Source organism: Loxodonta africana, chromosome 10 (genome assembly GCF_030014295.1).
Source record: "Loxodonta africana isolate mLoxAfr1 chromosome 10, mLoxAfr1.hap2, whole genome shotgun sequence".
Classification (NCBI taxonomy): domain Eukaryota; kingdom Metazoa; phylum Chordata; class Mammalia; order Proboscidea; family Elephantidae; genus Loxodonta; species Loxodonta africana.
The window spans coordinates 28639062-28662883 of record NC_087351.1 but is presented as its reverse complement, the minus strand read 5'-3'; the positions used below and the strand labels follow the sequence as shown (position 1 = coordinate 28662883).

The following is a 23822-nucleotide window of genomic DNA, read 5'->3' as shown; positions in this document are numbered from 1 at the left end:
AAATATTGAAATATACTTTGTGCTACCAAAATCATTCCATTTTTTTAAGGTTAAATCACTTCATATGTAAAACCATGAGCTCCACTGATATTTTATATCATCCAGGAATTCTCAGCTTTTCACATTTGGACATTTGGTCTATTTTCCTGGCTTTATCGTTTAGTTATTAATAGACACTCTTATTATACCTAATCCTGTGTTACAATTTATCTATCTTTGAAAGCATGATATTTTTATTCTATAGAATAGTTTTCTGAGTATCCTCAAAATATTAAAGTTTAAATGCATCAGCGAACATTATAAATAAAATAATATTAAATATTGGTATATTAACTTTTCAGTTATAGCTAATGTTAATAGGAATAGATAACAATTAAGTCATATTACCATAAATTAAGAGAATAAGGAAATGGAAAGACAGTCAATAAACAAACCGTTTGGTTTTCCTTTCCTCCATTTTGTTTCCATTAATTTATCCCCAAACATCCTGGAAAAAGTACTTAAAAATATGTAGTAATAAAAACAAAAACCTCACTTTATGAGAACCTGAGACTATCAACTACTGGAAATTTCTTTAGATTGCATATCAAAAGACATCAGGTTTAATTATTTCAACAGTACCAATGAATCAATTCAGTCAAAGGATAAGTTTTATGTTTATGTGTTTTTTCATGGAATTAACCGATTGGTTGGTTAAACCTTCAGGTCAGCTGGCTGTTTTCAGTTAAAAGTGGTGGCATGGTTTGTGGAACAGAAAATAATCAATTTTGACTGATTTATATACTTTAAAACAATTTTAACTTTCTTTTGCAATAATTGCCACACTTTTATTTTTAATTTTTTTCACAAATTGCCTTTAAAGTTGAAGAATCATGGAGGTTGTTCTGTTGAAGCAAATTTCACAATCCACTTAGAAGTAGAAAAATAGTGAAGGGGAAAAAAATCTCTGCTTCATCCTTTTAATTGTTGTTCTGCAGAGGGAAATGTACTAAAAATGAATTGTACACTCCAAATTGTGAACTACATAATATTACATCCGTAATACACTCTTTGATTAAAAACTTAGAACCTAAGTATTGTGTTACCCCCAGCAACATTTTTCACTTAAATAACTTCCTGATTTCTCTTGTGGAGAAAAATCTAGCTCCATCCTCATTTCACTTGCACTATTCAAATTGTTTTGCCAACATTCGTAAATATTATTTTAAAAATTTGTCAGAAAACAATATTCCAAAAATCTTAAAACTGAAATATTGGTAAATGGTTAAGGTGTTATTGACCTGCTGTTTGGCCTTGTATGGATCTCAGTAACCTGTCTAAGTTTTGGCCATTTCTTCTGTGAGAATTAAATTAAAAAGTTCTATATAAAGCACCAAGCATATTTCCTGGGTAACATTCAAGAAAATAAGCACCAAGCATATTTTCTTGGGTAACACTTTGGAAACAATCCAAATTTAGAAATGCTGTTTGAAAACATTTAGCTTGTTAATGGGGTGAGAATAATTTGGACACGGAGGGTGAGAAAGGTTTTGCAATCTGAAATATGTAATCAGTGTAACTGAATGGTACATGTAGAAATTGTTGAATTGGTGTATGCTTTGCTATGTATATTCTCAATAACAAAAAATAAATTATAAAATTTTAAAATAATAATAATAACTAGCCTGTTTTAATTTAATCATATCAGTTCCTTGCCACATAAAATGTATTGAAAATTCTCAGCTTCACGCACTTGAATAGTTCTATTTTCCTGACTTATTAATAGGAATTATTGCATTACCAAAATACATAATATACTCATTGTTTGTCAATCAAAAGTTGTGAGTTCTTTTCTTCTTTATCTCCAGAAAGTCAGCTCTCATCCTTATTTAATAGAATCATCCCTTTTTATATCTTCAAGTCATATACATAGGTTTCTTTACTACCCCTTCCTTTTCACTGCACTTTACATAATTATTAAATCAGTGCTATTTTCTTTATCTCTGTTAGACTACCTGAAAAGTATGAACCATAGCTGCTTCTTAAAATCCTTAAAATCATTTTTAGCTCTTAACCTACCAGCTATGTAGCAGGAATCAAAAACACCATGTCCTTCGAGATTCACAAGCCTAAGGAAATCATCATGATCTTTAGTGACCATTATAAACCTGGAATATGCATATATATTTTCTCCTACCTTAATATAAAAGCTACTAGAAGGCAGTGATATTTAGGAGATTGGGGATTAGACATGACAATCTATTTGCAGAGGGAGTTATTAAAACTTTGAGTTGACTTTTCTAGAACTGTGGAACAAGAACTGTGGTGTGCATCTTTGCTATTTAAAGTGAGGTTACATATCAATGATGAAACAGTGTTCACTAGAGAAAAAGGCACAACTGGGACTGGCCTAGGAGGAGGCATTTCAACAGTTATTTAAGGAGAGCATAAGGATCAAAAATTGTTCTTTTGAATATAGGAATATCACCATCATTACACCACAGTGTTCAGAGTCTCGGAGTTGGAAATTATTCTTTTAGGTTAAGGCAATGTGTTTCCAGAAAACCCTTGCTTACTGGAAAGGTCTTGTATTAAAAGAAGGAACATATATTAAAGTTTCTGAAAGGACACGAAAAAATTAACACAGGCTAATAGGTATAATGGCAGTATCCACTGGTAGATGAAACTGGAAAAGGAGGAAGACTGAAAGTCCTAACTAACTAGGGAAAACAGGACGCATCACGCCATCCCTCTGCAGCAAAGATCTGAAAAACTAAGTAAAACAGATACAAGTGTCAATTCTGGAATGCTAAGCATCAAATGAAGGGACAAAAAGTTAAATCAAACATCAAATGGAAGAGGAAACTGAAGGAAAACAGAGAACAAGGAGAGATATGGAGTGGAGATCCCCTGCCAACTAACAAAGCACAGCATTGCCATCTTAGATCAGAGCCAGCAATGACCCCAGACAGGGAGTGTGGGAAGACGACTTCACAGAGCTCCCAACAGGAGACAGAACACCAACTCCATACATCACATCCCCCTACTTCCAGCAGGACCCCGGGTGCTCCCTGCCACCACTTGCCAGCTACATGTTTTTTTTTTCTTTCTCTCTTTCCTTTTCTTTCGCCCCACGCCTAGCCATATATGCCACCCCCCATTCCCACTGGCTCTTGCCATGCAATTGTGGATAGGGTGTCCCCAGCACTCGGGACCACCACTGCTCTAAGCCCATACTGCCCTTATCTTACTACCACTAGACCAACTGCTGAATGGTGGGAAGCAAGCCCATACCACTCCCCAACCAACACCCATGCCTATCTGTTGAGGAGCTGTGAACGCTCCCAGGTCACTGGATCAACATCAGGAGGCGGACAGAGCCCACCCAGGCTGCCTTCAGCGACCTCACCAAACCAGTGTACAATGAATTGGGCTTGTCCTCCCTGCTGCTTCCCAGCCCACCCAGACAAGGTGGTAGGAGCTATCATGCCCACAGATGAGCAAGCAGCAAAGCACTCCTAGCCTGCTCACCCTGATACATCAAAACAAAATGAAGAAGCAGAAAAAAACAAACATAGAATCAATAAATAAAGAAAAAATGCCTTAATGACTTGAAGACAGCAGACTTTATCAAAACATATAAAACACAGAACAACACAGCTCCAGCAAGTGACCAAAGTAAAGAAACAGATGACTTCTGATAGAAGAGAATGTGGTGGAACTACCTGGTATGGAATTCAAAAGACTAATATTAGGGTCCTCCAAGAAATATTAAAGGGAGTGCTTCAGTAAGAGAACCAGCAACATAGGTCAACGACCAGAGTCTGGACCACAGGAAAGGACCAGCCAGATACCAACCTAAGTAAAGAGCTCTCAATAATAAAACAAAGGTAAAGGGCTTAAAATAGGGAACCAGAGACGTCAATCTGTAAATGATGACAACCTCAAATCAATAAAAGTGGGAAAGAATGGAATAGGTATAGAATTTTCCAGTGGAAAGGAAGTCAAGGAGATATCAAGTAATAAAAAACTGGCTCAAACTTAGGAAGAAAAGGGTAAAGTTCAAGATAACCACAAAGAAAGTTAACAAACCTACTCAGCCAAATTAAAAAAAAAAAAAAACAGGAAAAACATAAAGTCACTGTAAACACAAAATCTATAATAATGAAAGAAAAGAAAATCCACAAACAAAAGGATCTCAGCACAGGAAAGTAAGAGAAATAAAGAGAACTTCAGCACCACAAAAAATAGCACAATATGATACTAATAAACTCATACCTAACAATAATCTCATCACATGTAAATGGCTTAAACGCACCTGAAAAGAGAAAGAGTGGCAGAATGCATAAAAAAGCATTACCCATTAATATACTGTCTACAAGAGATACCTTAGACACAAAGACATAAATATTTTAAAAATCAAAGGATGGAAAAAATGTATCAAGCAAACAACAAATAAAAAAGGGCAGGAGTGGCAATACTAGTCTCAACGAAATAGACTTTAAGATAAAATCAACCATAAAAGACAAGGAAGGACTTTATACAATGATTAAAGGGACAATTCACCAAGAAGACATAACCTTAATAAATATCTATGCATCCAATGAAAGAGCTCCAAAATGCATAAAGCAAACTCTAACAGCAGTGAAAAGAGAAATTGACAATTCTACAATAATAGCAGGAGTCTTCAACAAAACACACTTGGTAAAGCACAGAACAGCTAGAAAGAAACTCAACAAAGATAAAGAAGATCTAAAGGCCACAGTCGACCAGCTTGACCTGGTAGACATTTATAGAACACTCCACTCAACAGCAGAAAAATATACATTCTTTTCCAATGCACACGGAATATTCTCCAGAAAATACTACAATTTAGGCCACAAAGTAACCCTCGATAAAGTCCAAAACATCAAAATAATATGGAGCATTCTCTCTGATTACAGTGCCATAAAAATAGAAATCAATAACAGGAAGAACAAGGAAAAAAAATCAAATACGTGGATACTGAATAACACACTGCTTAAAAATCACTGGGTAATAAAAGAAATCAAAGAGAAAAAAAAAAAATTCCTAGAAACAAATGAGAATGAAAACACATTATACCGAAAACTTTGGGACACAGCAAAGGCAGTGCTTAGAGGTCAATTTATAGCAATAAATTCACACATTTAAAAAGAACGGGCCAAATTCAAAACTTTAGCCCTTTAACTTGAACAAGTAGAAAGAGAGCAGCAAAAGAAGGCCACAGCCACCAGAAGAAAGGAAATAATAAAGATAAGAGAAGAGATAAGTGAAGTAAAGGACAGAAAAACAAAACATTAAACAACACCAAAAATTGGTTCTTTGAAAAGATTGACAAACTATTGGCCAAACTGACAAAAGAAAGACAGGAGAGGAAGCAAATAACCCAAATAACAAACAAGATGGAGAAAAATTACAACAGACCCAACTGAAATAAAAAGAATCATAACAGAATACTGTGAAAAATTGTACTGTAATAAATTAGAGAACCTAGAGATGAGCAAATTTCTAGAAACACATTTCTGACCTAAACTAACACGTGTTGAGATAGAATATCTGAACAAACCCATAACTAGAGAAGAGATTGAAGAGGTAATTAAAAAAAAAAAAAACCTCCCAACAAAATAAAAGCCCTGGCCCAGTGGCTTCAATGGAGAACTCTACCAAACATTCAGAGAAAACCTCAAGTTAGGACTACTTAAACTATTTCAAAACATAGAAAAGGAAGGAATGCTCCCAAATTCATTCTGTGAAGCCAGCATAACCCTGGTACCAAAGCTAAGTAAAAAAAAAGACACCTCAAAAAAGACAGACCAATTTCTCTCATGAATATAGATGCAAAAATTATCAAAAAAATTGTAGGAATAGAATTCAGAATCATATTATAAAAAGGCTAATACATCATGACCAAGGAGGATTCATGCCAGGTATGCAAGAATGGTTCAAAATTAGAAAATCAATCAATGTAATCTACCACATAAATAGAAGAAAAGAATCACATGATCATCTCAATTGACACAGAAAAGGCGTTTGATAAAGTCCAACACCAATTCCTGATAAAAACTCTCAATACAATAGCAATAGAAGGGAAATTACTCAACAAAATAAAGTGTTTAACAGACCGGCTGCTAACCAAAAGGTTGGCTGTTTGAATCCACCAGCTACTCTTGGAAACCGTACAGAGCACTTCTGCTCTGTCCTATAGCGTCACTATAGGGTTTCTATGGGTCAGAATCAATTCAATGGCAGTGGATTTGATTTGGTTACAAAACAAACAGCTAGCATCATTCTCAATGGAGAGAGGCTGAAAGCATTCACCCTGACATAGAGAACAAGACAAGCATGCCCTTTATCACCACTCCTATTTAATATTGTGGGAAGAAAAAGAAATAAAGGGCATCCAAATTGGAAAAGAAGAAGAAAAAACCATCCATATTCAGAGATGATACGATTCTATACATAGAGAACTCTAAGATCCCACAAGAAAACTCCTGGAACTAATAGAAAGATTCAGCAGAGTAGCAGGATCCAAGATCAACGCACGAAAATTATCTGAATTCCCGTATACCAACAAAGAGAACTTCAAAAAGAAAATCAGGAAAATAATACATTTACAATAGCCCCTAAAAAAGATAAAATACTTAGGAATAAATCTAACCAGGGATGTAAAAGACCTATACAAAGAAAGCAGCAAAACACATCTTCAGCATTAGTGGCTGGCGTGTAAATTTCAATAATAGTCATATTAACCAGTCTTCCTTGTAGGCATGTGGGTATTATCCTATCACTGACTGCATTGTACTTCAGTATACATCGTGAAATGTTCTTTTTGATGATGAAAGTGATGCCACTCCTCTTCGATTTGGCATTCCTGGCGTAGTAGACCATATGATTGTCAAAGAAGATAAACTATTATAATGAAATGTGCAAACACCAGGAATTAGAAAACCAAAAGGGAAGAACATACTCAGTATTTCTCAAGCAGAAGAAATGAAGAAAATGAACAATGCAGGACGCATTAAAAGAAGATGGAAGGAATACACAGAGTCACTGCACCGAAGAGAATTGGTTGATGTTCAACCTTTTCAGGAGGTAGCATATGGTCAAGAACCAGTGGTATTGAAGAAAGGCTGCACTGATGACATTGGTAAACAGCAAGCTCCAGGAATTGATGGAATACCAACACAGATGTTTCAACAGATGCAGCATTGGAGGTATTCATGTATGCCAAGAAACTTGGACTACACTTACCTGGCCAACTGACTGGAAGAGATCCATATTCTTGCTCATTTCAAGGAAAGGTGATCCAACAGAATGTGGAAATTATCAAACAATATCATCAATATCACACACAAGTAAAATATTGCTGAAGATCATTCGAAAACAATTGTAGTAATACATCAACACGGTATTGCCAGAAATTCAAGGTGAATTCAGAAGAGGTCTTGGAAAGAGGGATATCATCGCTGATGTCAAATGAATCTTAGCTTAAAGCAAAGAATACCAGAAACATGTTTATCTGCTCTTTTATTGACGATGCAAAGACTGTGTGGATTATAACAAATTATGGATAACTTTGCAAAGAATGAAAATTTCAGAACACGTAATTGTGCTCATGGGGAACTTGTACATAGACAAGAGGCAGTCATCCAAACAGAACAAAGGGATACATGGTGATTTAAAGTCAGGAAAAGTATGTGTTACAGTTGTATCTTTTCACCATACGTATTTAATCTGTATGCTGAACAAATAATCCAAGAAGCTGGACTATATGAAGAAGAACAGAGCATCAGAATGAGAGGAAGACTCATCAACAACCAGCAATAATCAGATGACACAATCATCCTTGATGAATGTGAAGAGGACTTGAAGCACTTACTGATGAAGACCAAAGACTACAACCTTCAGTACTGGTTACACCCAACATAAAGAAAACAAAAATCCTCACGACTGGACCAATAAGCAACATCATCATAAACGAATAAGATATTATATTGAAGTTGTCAAAGGTTTCATTTTACTTGGATCTACAATCAGTGCCCACGGAAACAGCAATCAAGAAATCAAAAGATGTGTTGCATTGGGCAAATTTGCTTCAAAACACCTCTTTAAAGTGTTGAAAAGCAAAGGTGTCACTTTGAGGACTAAGGTGCACCTGACGCAAGCTGTGATATTTTTAATCGCTTCATATGCATGCAAAAGCTGGACAACGAATGAAGAAGACTGAAGAAGAGCTGATGCCTTTGAATCATGGTGATGGGGAAGAATATTGACTATACCATAGCCTGCCAGAAGAAGGAACAAGTCTGTCTTGGAAAAAGTACAGCCAGAGTGCTCCTTGGAAGTGAGGATGGCAAGACTTCATCTCACATAATTTGGACATGTTATCAGGAGTGACCAGTCCCTGGAGAAGGACATCATGCTTAGTAAGGTGGAGGATCAGCAAAAACGAGGAAGATTTTTGGTGAATGAGATGGATTGACACAGTGGCTGTAAGAATGGGTTCAAACATAGCAATAATTTTGAGAATGATGCAAGACCAGACAATGTTTCATTCTGTTGTGCATCTATAGAGTCGCTATGAGTTGGAACTGACCTGACAGCACCTAACAACTGCAACAACATAGGAAATAATTGACAAATCAATGTAAGGTATTTGAGAGTAATATGTTTATATATCCAAGTATTTATAAGAATTTACAATATTGTAATGTGAATACTGGTAGAAGGAACTTTGCAGATGGAATTAAGTTTGCTTATTAACTGTCCTTAAAATAGGAAGATTATTCTGGATTAAATGAATGGAGTCAATATAATCACAGTGTCCTTAAAAGTAAAAGAGGGATTTTGTAGCTATCAATAAACTAATCTATAACAGCCAATCCAATATTGAAAAAACAAAAAATAACAGAGGACTCACAATACCTGAATTCAAGACTTACTGTAAAGTTGTTGTTATTACTGAACCCAGGAAGGTGGATTCTTGTCCAGCATGCCCAGACTTGCCAATTGTCTGGATGCTGGTCTTTGAGAAAGAGAAAGTAACATTATTGCCTTCCACAGAGCAAAGAGCCAGGAAAAAGTTCCTCACATCTGAATTCCTGAGCTACGGGGACGAGCTACGGGGAAGCAGGGCTTATATGTGATTTGAACACCAAGATGGCAGCCATGCAGGCATACTGGGGAGGGAAAATTCTAGAAAGCAGCCAGAAAACAGGAGGTGATGTGGTTCTTCTTCTTGCTTTGGAATAGGATCTAGATGATGATTTTTCTTCTGGTCCATTCCACCTGTTGCTGCTTCCTCTGTTAAGACCAATTTGCAGTAACAGCTGGCCCTTTTTTGGATGAGGGCAGGCTAAATCTGGCTTGGGCTAGTTTAAGGACTAATGGGAATTGGTCAAGTTACAGCATAATCAAGTGCATGGCATTGACAAAAGAATAGGCATATAGATCAATGGAACAAGAAACACAGCCCAAAAATAGATCCACGCAAACAGCCCCATCATCCATCTTCTAAGTCAGCACCACTGCATCTCCTAATCTCTTTAATCACATCTTTCTCTTACCATTACATTGTCTTTTCTAATTCTGACCCTTCTGTGTCCTCGCCTAAGAACCCTCATGATCACACTTGACAAACCCAAATAACCAAGGAAATCTTCCCATCTCAAAATCTCTAATTTAATCATACCTGCAAAGTCCGTTTTGCTAAGTAACTTAACATATTTACAGGTTTTGGAGATTCAGACAAGGAAACCTTTGGGGAACCATTATTCAGCCTACCACAATATACCTTCTGGCCCCCATAATTCACACCCATTCTGCATGCATAATGCATCCACTTTATCTCAGTGTCCCCAAAAATCTCAACCAATTACAGCATAAACACAAGTCCAAAATCTAATCTAAGTATCATTAGCTCAGAAGGACCAAATCTCATTACCTAATTCATCTAATTTAGGTATGAGTGAAACCAAAACCAAACCTGTTTCCACTGAGACCTTTCTGTCTCAAAGCTACCCTAAAGGACAGAGTAGAACAGCCCCATAGGGTTTCCAAGGAGCTGCTTGTGGATTCTAACTGCCGATGTTTTGGTAATCACCCTGAGCTCTTAACTCTGGGTATAATCCATCCTGAAGCAAAATTCCTTTCCATCTGTGGACCTATGAAACTAGAAAACAAGTTATATGCTACCGAAATACAATATTGGGACAAGCATAGGATACTAGTTATGACATTTCCATTTAAAATGAAAGAAAATGGAAGGAGTCAGGGGTCCCAAACAATTTCAAAACTCAGCTGGCTCTCCTGAACAGAGTCAACTGGCTCCTACTGGTTGATGAAAAGGAAATTTTCTCAGGGCAATAATCCAGGGCAATCATAAAGCTCATCTTTTTTTTTTTTTCTTTTTTGCCTGATGTACAGTGTTTTAGGAAACTCTGGTGGCATAGTGGTTAAGTGCTATGGCTGCTATCCAAGAGGTCAGCAGTTCGACTCCACCAGGTGCTCCTTGGAAACTCTATGGGGTGGTTCTACTCTATCCTATAGGGTGGCTATGAGTCGGAATCAACTCGAGGGCAGTGGTTTTTTTTTTTTCTTGGCAGTGTTTTAAAACCCATTGTTGTGTAGATTTTACTTTTTTGTTTGTTTCAGGCAGATGGGTAAATTTAAATCCTGTTTCTTCATCTTGATAAGAAGCAGAAATCCTGGTTTTATTTTTTTTTAAGGACTGGTTAAGAATATTGAATGTAAATAACAGAGTTCATTTATTTCATATATAAATAGGTGTTACAAATCAAATAGATAAAATAGACACACTTATTTTTAAAAGTAAGGGGCCATTGGTTGTTCAGTGATTAGAATTCTTGCCTTCCATGTCAGTGGAGGCATGTGTGTTGTTATGGTGCTGAACAGGTTTTAGGCAATGAAAACCTTATGAACTAGGATGAAAAAGACCTGGAGATCTACTTCCAGAAATTAGCCAGTGAAAACCCTATGAATCTCAACAGTCTGATCCAAAACTGATCATGGGGATAGTACAGGATCAGGCAGTGTTTCATTGTGCACAGGCTCACCATGAGCTGGGGCAAACTTGATGGCAGCTAACAACGACATTCTGTAAAGTCAGCAATCCATATTAAAATTGAACTCATGAAAAAATACATTTAATTGGTAGACAATAATCAAAATTCAAAATCATAATAAATGCAATACTTTTTTCAAAATGGCAAATCTTTAAAAGAGTTCAAATACTAGTGTTGGAAATATCTTTATATCTTCTGAGCTAGTAATTGTACTTCTAAAAATGTATCACCAGAAAATAAATAAGTGTGAAAGTTATATTTACAACACTTTTATATGAACATAGCTTCTATTAGCAAAAATCTAAATATCCAAAAACAAGAGATCATTTAAACATGATGATCAAAAAATGGCAGTTGACTACTTCATAGGCATTTACTTATTTAAAACATTCTTATATTAAGAAAAAACTAGTTGTAAACTACATGCGTAATATAACTCATTTTTTTAAATTTTATATGTGTAAAAATAACAAAATGCTAACATTAGATATTTTTTAGCAGTGGAATGGGTGTTATTTTCATCTATTCTTTAATTAATTTCTTTATTATTTACTGAGATTCTTCTTTGTGCCAGGTAGTAGACAAAACAAATTAATGTCTGCTTTCATGGAGATGATCTACTACAGTGAAAAAAGACAGGCAATAAAAAAAGTACATAGAATATAAAAACCCAAAACCAAACCCATTGTAGTCCAGGCGATTTTGACTCATAGTGACCCTATAGGACAGAATAGAGCTGTCCCATAGAGCTGCCAAGGAGCACCTGGTGAATTCAAACTGCCAAACTTTTGCTTAGCAGCCATAGCACTTAAACACTATGACACCAGGGTTTCCGAATATATGACATATTAAATAGTGATAAATACATAGACAAAAATGCAGAGAAGGGGAATATGGAGTTTTGTGAGTGGGTTGTAAATTTGAATAAGGAGTTCAGAAAAGGCCTCATGTGGAGGGTGACATTTAAGGAAAGGCTTAATAGAAATTATGGAGTGGTTCATACCATTATCTGGAGGAAGTACACTCAGATGTAACAGCAAATCAAAGTTCCAGAGGCACAAGCAAGCCTGGTATATTCAAGGATCAGGAGGGTGGTGGGGCTGAGCAGAGTGAGTGAAATAGTATATAGTAGGATAAGAGGTCAGAGTAGGAGGAGGGCAGGAGTTGGGGCATATGGATAAGGCATTATGGACCTTTATGGAAAGCAAAGAAGGACTTTGGCTTACTTTGAGTAGATGGAAGTCATTAAGGGTTTTGAGAAGAGGAGTGAGATGATCTGACTTAATGTTTTAACCTATCATTCTGGCTGCTCATCTGAGAATAGACTAAAATGGGACAAGAGAACTAATGGTCAGTAAAGAGGCAACAGCAACCACATAGGCAAGAGATGACCATGATTTATTCCTAGGAGGTAGCACTGGAGGTAGAGAGAAATTTTGTGATGGTAGAGTTAATCCAGACTTGTTAACAGGTTGGATATATAATATGAGAGAAAATGTGTCCAAAATGTTAGGATTCCAAGGCTTTGGGCCATAGACTGGAAGGATAGAATTGTGATTAACAGAGATAATATAGTGGAGATGGAGGGAAAGGTGTGGCCAAGCTCACTAGTCTAGGATATCTTACGATCCAAGTGAGATTAATACATGAAACTGGAGCTGAGACACAGGTTGCTGGGTACAGGAGCCTAGAGTTTATGGGACAGATATAAGTATAAATGTTACCAACATATGTTATCATTGTAGGTGCCATTGAGTTGGTTCTCAATCATACTGATCCTGTGTTCACCAGTTCTTTTTGGAACAGTGACTGTATGTATTCCTTCCATCTTCTGATGCTTCCTCCATAATCCAATATTTTCCCCATAGAATTCTCCAATACTGCAACTTGAGGCTTGAATTTTCTCTTCAGCTCCTTTAGCTTTATTAATGTCAAATATTCTATTCTTTAGGTTTTGTAATTCCAGGTCTTTGTACATTTCATTATAATACTTTGTCTTCTCATGCAGCCCTTTGAAATCTTCTCTTCAGTTCCTTTGTTTCATCATTTCTTCCATTTGCTTTAGCTACTCTAAGTTCAAGAGCAACTTTCAGAGTCTCTTCTGACATCCATTTTGATCTTTTCTCTCTTTCCTGTCTTTTCAATGACGTCTTGTTTTCTTTGCGTATGATGTACTTGATGTTATAATCATAATCACAGTGAAATCATTCTGGGGAAAGCTTTAACATCCAGGAAGAATTTGTGAAAACCTGTTTGTAACAATCAGGAAGCTTAAAAAAAAAAAGAAAGAAATAATCTCACATTTTTCCATGAAACCTATTAGCTTTCTTTCTTATTCCTCTACTAAACTTTGAATTGAAGATAATAAAAATAACAGTTTCTTTGAAGACATACCTGCTATCAGGACATTTGGCTCTTAATGACATTTTACGGCTTATTGATCTCTGCCCAGAATCTTGAGGATGTTGCCCTAAGCCACAGAGAAAACAATCAATTGTAGCTGAGTCACTCTCTTATGTTAAATCTTAAAATGGATTCTTAACTGCAGTTAGAATATAATTAAACTCCTTATCTCAACCTCAAAGACCTTACATGATTTGACCTTACAGTTATAATAAATTTAATTCTTAAATATCTCATACATGCTCATTATCAATCAGCATGATTTTCTTTATATTCTTTAAATATACACAGTTTTTTCTCTCAGTATGCATAACTCTCTACCCAGTGCCTACAATAAACCAAAAACCAAACCTATTGCCATTGAGTCAGTTCCTTCCAGCTGGAAATTATTCGTTCATTTAGCAAATAATAGTTTTTATTGAATGCCACCCATTTGTCTGGTGCCAACAATAGAACCTGACAAATGGGAATCATTGACTAAAAACTAGTATTTGCTAGATGAATGATTTTCAGCTGGAATTTCCCGTTTCTTGAGTTCTCTTTATAAAATCCATTTAGCACATTACATGTCTACTCAACAACCTCCTAATGGAAGTTTTCACTTCCTGGTTTCGAAGGGTATAAATCACAGGATTCATCAAAGGAAAGATCACTGTGTGAAAGAAGGCAACCACCTTGTCAGCTGGCAAGGCCCTGAAGGGGCGAGTGTAGATGAAGATGGAAGGTCCGAACATGAGAAATATAATAATTATGTGAGTTGTGCATGTGGACAGGGCCTTACTCTTTCCTTCAGAAGAAGACCTATGCACGTGGAAGAGGATGACCGCATAGGAGACCAGAAGGCCTAGGAAACACAGGAGTGTGAGCAAACCACTATTGAAGACCATAAGCAGCTCCACCACAAAGGTGTCTGCACAGGCCAGCTTGATGACCTGCGGGACATCACAGAAGAAGTTATCCAGCTGATTTGGGCCACAGAAGGGCAAGTGAAGGATGAGAGCTATCTGGATAATGGAGTGGACAAAGCCCCCAAACCACAAAGCCAACAATAATGCACAGCAGGCCCTAGGGCTCATGACAGTTGAATAGTGTAAAGGCTGACATATGGCAATGTAGCGGTCAAATGCCATCACAATAAGAAGTAACCCCTCCCCTCCTCCAAGGAAGTGCAAGAAGAAGAGCTGAGTGATACAGCATCTGTAGGAAATCACCTTCTTCTCAGAGAGGAAGTCTGCCAGCATCCTGGGAGCCACAATGAAGGAGTAGGATGCATCAAGGAAGGCCAGGTTGCCCAGGAAGAAGTAGAGTGGGGCTGAGAGACCAGGGTCTGATTTGATGGTGAGGATGATAAGGAAATTTCCAGGGAGGATGATGAGGTAGAAAATAAAGATCAACACAAAGACCAGCAGCTGAATATGTCGAGATTGGGTAAGACCAAGGAGGATGAATTCTGTCACCAATGTGCCATTTCTTATCTCCATTTCTTTTGCCTACAGAACATCAAGGAGGGGAGAGTTTATTTCCATCTATTTCATATGCACCACAGTTCTTCTCAACGCAAAAGCAAGATAGTTCACATTCATGTTAGACCATTATTTTCCCACAAGCTAAGAAATCTCTTCTATCCTCATTCTTCTAAATTTCATTATTGCCAACACCTAGGTCCCCAACCCATATTCTTCTTCCACTTCAATCCTGTGCTTCTGTCTAACTGTTCTCTCATGTAGAACTCTGCTCTTAATTTGCTTGAGACATATTAAAATTTTCCTAATTGATAAAAAAAATTAACCCCAGATATTGAGGTTTTTTGTTTTTTGTTGGAATGTGGTGAAGAAATTGACAGCAGAGAGGAATATTGGCATTTTTAAGGTGACTGAAATATTCCATAATTTATTGTAGTGGTTATGCACGTCTATTTGTGAAGACTTGAATTATACAACAATGGTACGTATCCTGTATGTAAATTGATCTTAGGAATGTTGATCTAAAAAGAAAAAAAAGAAGTTGGGTTTACTCTTGGGTAAAAGAAGTTGGGTTTTATCTCTTGCGAACTGGTAAGGTCCTGAGGGGGCAAGTGTAGATGAACATGAAAGGTCCAAACGTGAGAAATATAATAATTATGTGAGTTGTACATGTGGACAGGGCCTTGCTCTTTCCTTCAGAAGTGGACCTACGTACATGGCAGAAGATGACTGAATAGGAGACCAAAAAGATTAGCAAACAGAAGAAGATAAGCAAGCTATTTTTGAAGACTATAATGAGTTCCACCACAAAGATGTCTGTGCAGGCCAGCTTGATGACCTGTGGGATGTCACAGAAGAAGTTATCCAGCTGGCTTGAGCCACAGAAGGGCAATCAAACCTTCAAGCTGGTTTAAATAAGAAGAATATTTGTCACTCTGATCTGAAATAAGGATCTGAGTATCGGCACGGTAGTTCCAACTTGAGGATGCATACCCTGAGGGGATGCACATGCTGATTTATTGGTATGAAAACAATAGTAGAATTCCTATATGTATATTATTATATCCCATTCTTTTAAGTTCTATATTTTTTAAGTTTTATAGTATATAAATAATCATGTATAATTAAACCTAGAAAATATATACATATATATGTGTTGATGGTATGTACTCAAAAATGTCATTGTTGAGGTGAAAAATTATAAAAGCTTGAATACTCTTAATTAAGCTAGAGCAAAATGTAACAATATTTTACATGTTTTCAGTTAAAATATACACTTGTTATAAAATACTGTCACGGAATATGGGTTGCAAGGAGGAGTATGTCCATTGGCTTTATTGAAAGGGAAGATAGAATGAAAGAGAACAGAAAGGGAGAAGAAGGAAGAGAGGAACAATAAAGTCCAAAACTAGAACTCAAAGGAACTATTTACAATGTCATTTAAGCCTCATCTATTCAAAACATCAGATTGTCTGCTTTGTGTATATCTAAGCCCCAAAATGATTCATTAATGTATAGACAAAGTGGGAATTATAAAAGAGATTCTTAACGTCACATAGCATATGTATATATCCAAGAGGTCGGCAGTTCAAATCCACCAGGCACTCCTTGGAAACTCTATGGGGCAGTTCTACTCTGTCCTATAGGGTCGCTATGAGTCAGAATCGACTCGATGGCAGTGGGTAGCATATATATGTCATCAACGCACACACAAAGTGCACACACTGTGTCTTAATCAAACTTGAAGTATGAATGTGTATCTATGGTGCCATTGAAAATAACATTTTTGTTCCTCCTTTTTTTTTGCATTTCGACACTCATTAGCCTCAACTTTTATTTTATTACTCCTTCTATGCATAAAAGTTGCTGATAGACAAGTGACTCAGGAATCCCTAAGTTGTGTGCATCTGGCACTCTATTTTACAGTTGCTTATTTCACACACAGGAATTGAAGCTGTCTTCAGGACATAGATGAAACTTTTAAGTATCTCATGTTAAGATCTACAGGCTTTTTCACTCTGTCTTGTGTTTTATTTCCTATCTTCCACATCTGTTCTCCTATTGACTCCTCCTTATTATTGTTGTTAGTTGCATTGAGTTGGCTCGGACTCATGGCCCCCTTATCTATTACAGCAGGAAATGTTGCCTAGTCCTGTGCCATCTTCCAGACCATTGGCAGGTTAGAATCTATGGACTTCTTAGCAGATGAGATTCATTGCCATCTACCATCCTTGATTCACTCTGCCCCTTTATCCCATTTCCCTCTGTGTGGCTTTGTGGTACCTGGGATTCTTACATCATTCTCATAAACAGAACATATATGGTCAGTAGAAGACATTAGGGAAAATGAAGCAAGTCCCTGAAAAAATAAAAGCACAGAAATCTCTGCAGAGACAAGCATTCTGTTCTAACTATATGAAGAAAAAGACTGCTGTCAATGAAAGCTGAAACAGAAATCTGAATGCTGGCCACTGCCTTCACCCTATCTTTCCATTTTAGCTGCTACAAAGATTCATCTGCTGCTGCTGAGGCTGGAGCAGGTGCAGGACAGAGAAGAGTGAAGGAGATAAATGCAGACACACAGCCACCTGTGTGTGCTTGGAGTCCAGGCTGCTGTTAGAGACTTCAAGCATGGAGACTGGATGGCCATCTAATTCCCCAACTTCTCTTCATTATAATTTCTCATGCCTCCTTCTTTAATTTTTCTTTTATTATCTTTCTTACCTTTCTCACTCCATCATTATATATGTTTTCTTAAGGTTTTTTTCTGCATTTGAGTGGGCCTTGTTTCTCTATTTTATCTTCTCTTTTTTCTCTCTAATTTTTTTTCTCAAATTGTTCCCCTAATTTTTACCCAATTTCTATATCATATTACATTCTTTCTTCTTTTGATTTCTCTATATTATTTTAGTTTATCTTTTTTTCACTCTTCTTGTCTTCTCTATTCATTTCTTTTATTAACTCCGATGTTTGCCTCCCCATTAATTCTGTGAAACCCACTACTGTTTTCTTTTGAAACAAGAGTGAGTGCAGTAGTTGCTTCCTAACTTTTTTCTCTCAAATGGATTATTCTAAACCTTAAAAATATATATTTCACCTTTCAGTACTCTTTGCCCTTTAATAATACACTCCTTCAGGTGTGATCCCTTTTAATTATTTCTCATTTCTTCAGATATTTTGTGTGTGTAACTGATATCAATAAAAACAGATGATTTACCTTTTGATCAAAAGAGATTTCTGATTAATCTGTTCTAATAGCCAAATTATATTTAACAAAATTCCCAAAACGCAAATTGGATGTTTATTAGAATGTGGTATCTAGTTTATAAAATATTAACATACAGAATTACTAGTCACTGTGTGTTTTGAAAAATGTGGATGAAGTTAAAGAGCATCACCAAATGTTTAACTGATATCAATGTTGATGTCACCTCTAAAAGGTACTCTACAGGTATATGGAATCATTAGCATCTGAATGGCCTGTGGATCTCTTTAAATGCTATGATTTTTTAGGCAAAGTAATGACTGTCATAGAAAAAAACCCAGTTTGAGTGTCAGGCTGTCTAGGTTTAAGTTCTTGATTCTGCAATTTCTTAACCATCTGAGTTTGGAAAGATCACTCAATCTTCCTTCTCCTGAGTTTTTTCACCATCTCACAGTGTTGATGCGAGAATCCAGAAAGATAAGGATGATAGTAATAAGTAGCATATTCAAGTCTGATTAAACCAAAACTAAACCACGAATAATCTAGTTGCTAAGAGGAGCTTTGGTTTCTAAGGAGTAAAAGTATGGTAATAGATTCTTGGTCACTGCCTTTGGAGTTAATCCCTAGGGAAATAGTAACTGCATAAGTCTGTGAGGTTGTAGGAAATAAATTTGTTGAACTTTCACTTTAGCCAGTCGTCAAAGCCTTATATTGGTATGCTGGGACCACTTGTTAAAAAAAAAAAAAAAAAAATCTCCCATCCTAACTGAGTGTAGGAACAAGATCAGGGCAGGTCTTTTGCAAAATCATGAAGTCATTGAAGATTTTCTCTGCAATCTCAGCCTAGCATTTGTGGGCTGATTGTGATTTTCTTTCCTCATTTTATAAATGATTAAAAAAATTAAGACCAAGTATTAGCGTCCCCGGAGCCCTGGTGTCGTAGTGGTTACGAGCTTGGCTGCTAACAAAAAGGTCTGCAGTTTGAGTCCACCAGCCTCTCCTTGGAAACCCTATGGAGCAGGTCTGCTCTATCCTACAGGTTCACTGTGAGTCAAGGTTGACTGGAAAACAACTGGTTTGCTTTTGGTTTTATTAGCATCACCAAGGCTATTAGTATTTTAAGAAAAGCCTTATATGTACCCATTAAAGTAATTTTAAATACTAGACAAAAAAAAGTTGCCATTGAGTAGTTTCCAACTCAAGGAGACCTCATGTGTCAGATTAGAAATGTGCTTCATAGGGTTTTCAGTGCCTGTGACCTTTCAGAAGCAGATTGCCTGGCATTTCTTCCAAGGCTCCTGTGGGTGGATTCTAACCACCAACCTTAGGAGCTGAGCACTTAAGCATTTGCACCACCCAGGCAACTAGATCTATTTTCTTAAGAATAGATAAAATGTGCTGCTGTATTACTAAATTCAGACCTCACATAGTAGTCTATTTCTACCTTAATTCTGACTTGTATCCATTACATTCCATGACAGCAGATGTCCTACCTGAAGAGGTGCGATATTTGTTTCCATTTCTGCCTTCTTTTGTTCCTTATAAATACGAAGAAGGAGAAAATGTTCACCTCTCTGGGGATTTAATACTACTCTCACAGCAGGCACTCACCTCCTTCTTTTGTTCTTAAATATCTCTTTTCATGGGGTGGTGAGATATCTTACATTTAAAATGCATGACCAATTTGTGATGCAATGGAGGACGTACTTTGGAAATTTGAAGGCTACCACAAGCTGCAGAACACTTTCAGTGGGAATTATTAGAATGCCAGCAAGATGTAACCAAGAAAAAGACTAGAGACTTGTAAGATGTAAATATTCAAATATATGTCAGATAAACTTCACTGTGTCACTTCTGGGTTCTAAAATTAACATTCTATCAGCGACGGAGATAATGGATGTTTATTAGGCTTTCGTGGATAGAAAGCCAAGGGAAGTTACTTTAAATGGCACAGTGCAATTTAAAAAGAAAAAAGTAAATTATTTAATTGATGAGAAATCATTGATATATCAAGAAAAGAAGTAATGTGATCAAGTTGGTAATGGATTAGATTCAACACATACCTAGTGAAGAAGACATATTCAAAGAGAAAATAAATGATACAAAGATTCCCCTGAAAAAATTCTTAAGGAGAAGAACTGCACTATGTAGAACGGACTGATTCTTTAAGAAGAGATGTCCTTCTAAAAAGATACTATTGAAATCTTGGCATTCATTGTAGTTCATTTTAGACATAAGTGTCTCCTATGCTCTGCTAGGAGTCCCTGAGTGGCTCAAACAGTTAAGTGTTCAACTACTCACCCAAAGGTTGTCAGTTTGAACCCACTCACAGGTATCTCAGAAGAAACACCTGGAAATCTGGTCTGATTCCCAAAAATTGGCCTTAAAAGCTGTGAGAAATGTAGGTCTACTCTGCACACATGGGATTGCCATGAGTCCGAATCAATTTGACAAAAACTGATTTTTTTGTTTGTTTTTTGGTTTTGGGTTTGTTGTTGTTTGTTTTTGATTTATGCTTTGCTCAAGCCAGAATAATGAACTATTTCTTATTCAATTAAACACTTTAAACAGAAGAAAAATAATTGAGTGATGAAAGTGAGAGGTAAGATAATTTAAATTTTAATTGACTCAACATGAAGGCTAAAAGTGCAAGCAAAAAAGGCCACTTAAGGAGCATGTGAAATACTATATGAAAGAGATAATGATGGCTTAGGCTAATGGGTAGAAGAGAAGATGAAAGAATATTTTAGACGTGAGATATATTTTGGAGAAAGAGCAAGTGGGACTTGTTGATGGACTGGATATGAGAGGTGAGGATGCAAGAATGACCTGGATTTTCAGTGGCAGTACTGTGTGAGTGGTGGTGGAATTCACAAAAATCAGGACAACTGAAACACATGAGGGTTGGAAATTAAGCAGTCTGCTTTAAACGTACTTTGTTTTTCAACTTTATTTAGTTTCTGAATCACTAATGTACTCACAAGTTTCAAAAAATCAAAAAGTAAAAAAAAAAATTGTGAACAGTGAGAGATCTCCCATTTCATTCCCCACATGCCCATTTTCCCCACACTTCACAACAGAAGACTAAAATTATTAATTATTGTCTTTCAAGAAAGCACATGCGTTTACAAGTGTTAATATAAATTCCTGTTTATTAAAATATAATTTATATTAAAATATACAGATCTAAGTGTTGGTAAGTTTTTACAAATGGATACATTTGAATAATCCCTACCCAAAACAACGCATGGAATATTCCCATCACTCCATAAAGTTGTTTTGTGCCCCTGGCTCTCCCCCTACCACCATCACCACCACCACCTCAGGCTACCATTCTCTAATTCCTAACATCATAGATTAGTTTTGCCTTTCCTTGGATTTCTTAAAAATAGAATCATATGACATGTATTCTTTCATTTCTGCTTTTTTACTCATCATTGTGTTTTTGAGATTCATGCATGCTCTTGCATTCCCTGCAGTTGTGCCTCTGTATTGCTGAATTTTATGAATGTATATAATCTGAAGTTTTTATCATTCTTATCCTTTTGTGGACAATTGGATTCTTTCAAATCTTAAGCTACGAATAAAGTGTCTATGAACATTCTAAATAAAGTCATTTTGTGAGCATGTGTTTTTATTTCTCTTGGCTAACTACTTGGAATTAGGGTTACTAGATCATAAGGCAGATGTATGTTTAACTTTATAAGAAATTGCTATTCAACTTTCCAAAGTAGTTGAACCATTTTAAATTCCCAACTGCAAGTAGGGAAAGTCAAATTGTTCCACTGGCTCACCAACATTTGGTATCGCCACTCTTTTTTATAACAGCAATTGTTCTGGTTCTGATTGTGAAATGATAACTCATTGTGGGTTGATTTAGGAAATAATATTGGAATCATTATTTCCCGTCCTTGAGCATTTTTTTGAGCATAGAGAATGTGACCCAGCTGGAGCTGGCTCACAAGGACTCACAAGAACACATCAACTGGGCCCTGAGGTATAAAGACAATAGCTAGGATGTTCTTGGAGAATATCTTTTAGAGAACCTTTTACATAAGCCAATCAAAAAGAACACTTTCCACTTTTTTTTCTATTAAAAAAAAAAAAATTAGCATTTAGTAAATAGAAAATTTGTTAGACCAATGAAGGCCCTCCTGACTGTCGTTATTGAAATCTGTACCAACAATTATTGAGAGGTGATTTAAAATGTAGAATCACATTGATCTAACAGTTTTTAGCCAATTGGTGAAAAGGTGAAGCTTTCAATGATTTTACCCGTTTTGTGATTTTTTCTTTTAATATGTACTGATGATTCTGTAGTTCCTCGGATTCCGGCATATATCAGCTCTGGCATTATGCTTGTCTGATTCCCACTTTTGCCTTTTTGAATATATGCTGAATAAAACTTTCTTTTTGCTTTACTAAACTTTGTGGAGCTTTTTCCCTACACCAGGGTTTAATTTGCCTTTCCCTGATGACTAATGATGTTGAGCATCTTTTCATGAACTTACCATTGAGTTATATGTCTTCTTTTCTAAGCATCTGTTCAAATTTTTTTCCTTTTTTTTTTTCACTTGGTTGCTGAAAAAGACAAACAGAGAGATCTTAAAGTTCCCTTTCAGTGTGTGACTTATCTTTTTATAATGATGTATTTTAAACATCAGTAATTTTTAATTTTGAAGTCCAATTTATAGACTTTTATGATTGTTGCTTCTTTTTGTGTGGTCTAAAAAATCATTGCTTATCCCAAGCTTTCTAGAAAACATATTCTTCTATTTTTTCTTCTAGAAGGTTTGTATTTCTAGCTATTATATTTAGGTCTACAATTCGATAGTGAGGGTGAGGCACAATTCATTATTTTCCTTATGCATATACAGTTGTTCTAACATCATTTGCTTAAAAGGCTTTCCTTTCCCACTCAGTTGAATTGATTTCAGTTGAATCAATTTACTAAACATTTGAGACTCTTTTTGCACTGTGACCTGGAAATTTTCTCAGGGCAATAATCTAAGGCAATTGTATATCCAGGCTCATCAGTTTTTTTTTTTTTTCCTGAAATACAGTGTCTTGAAATCCATTGTTGCGTAGATTTTGTACTTTCTTTTTTTGTTTGTGTTGTTTCAGGCTGGGTAAATTCAGATCCTGTTTCTTCATCTTGACAAGAAACAGAAACCCCGATTTACTTTTTTTAAGGACTGGTTAAGAATTTTAAATGCAAATGACGAAGAGTACATTTACTTCATATGTGAATAAGTGTAACAAATCAAATAGATAAAATGGGCACACCTATTTTGAAAAGTAAGGGGCTATTGGTGGTTCAGTGCTAGAATTCTCATCTTCTATAAGGGAGAACTTAGAGTCACTATGAGTTGGGATTGGCTCTACCGCAACGGATTTGGGTTTTTTTTTTTTCATAAGGGCGACCCAAGGTTGATTCTGGCCAAAACAACTTATGCACAGCGACCACCCATCTGTCAGTGGAAGCCTGTGTATTGCTATGATGCTGACCAGATTTGCAGGCAAGAAAAACCCTATGGACTAGGAAGAAAAAATGTGGCAATCTCCTTCCAAAATTCAGGTAATGAAAACTGTATGGAACACAACAAACACAACAGGCCGTTTTGCATGATCATGGAGATGGTACAGGACTGGGCAGTGTTTCATTGT

At 36.3% G+C, this 23822-nt stretch overlaps 1 protein-coding gene across 1 annotated transcript; it reads right to left on the bottom strand.

Annotated features, from left to right (window-relative positions):
* Positions 1–13922: 13922 nt before the first annotated feature.
* On the bottom strand, positions 13923–15187 carry LOC100665270 (olfactory receptor 4N4C-like). Its single transcript, XM_064291925.1, has one exon. The coding sequence runs from the start codon at positions 14966–14968 to the stop codon at positions 14042–14044; it is 927 nt and encodes a 308-aa protein (XP_064147995.1). The 5' UTR covers positions 14969–15187; the 3' UTR covers positions 13923–14041.
* Between the last annotated feature and the right edge of the window lie 8635 nt (positions 15188–23822).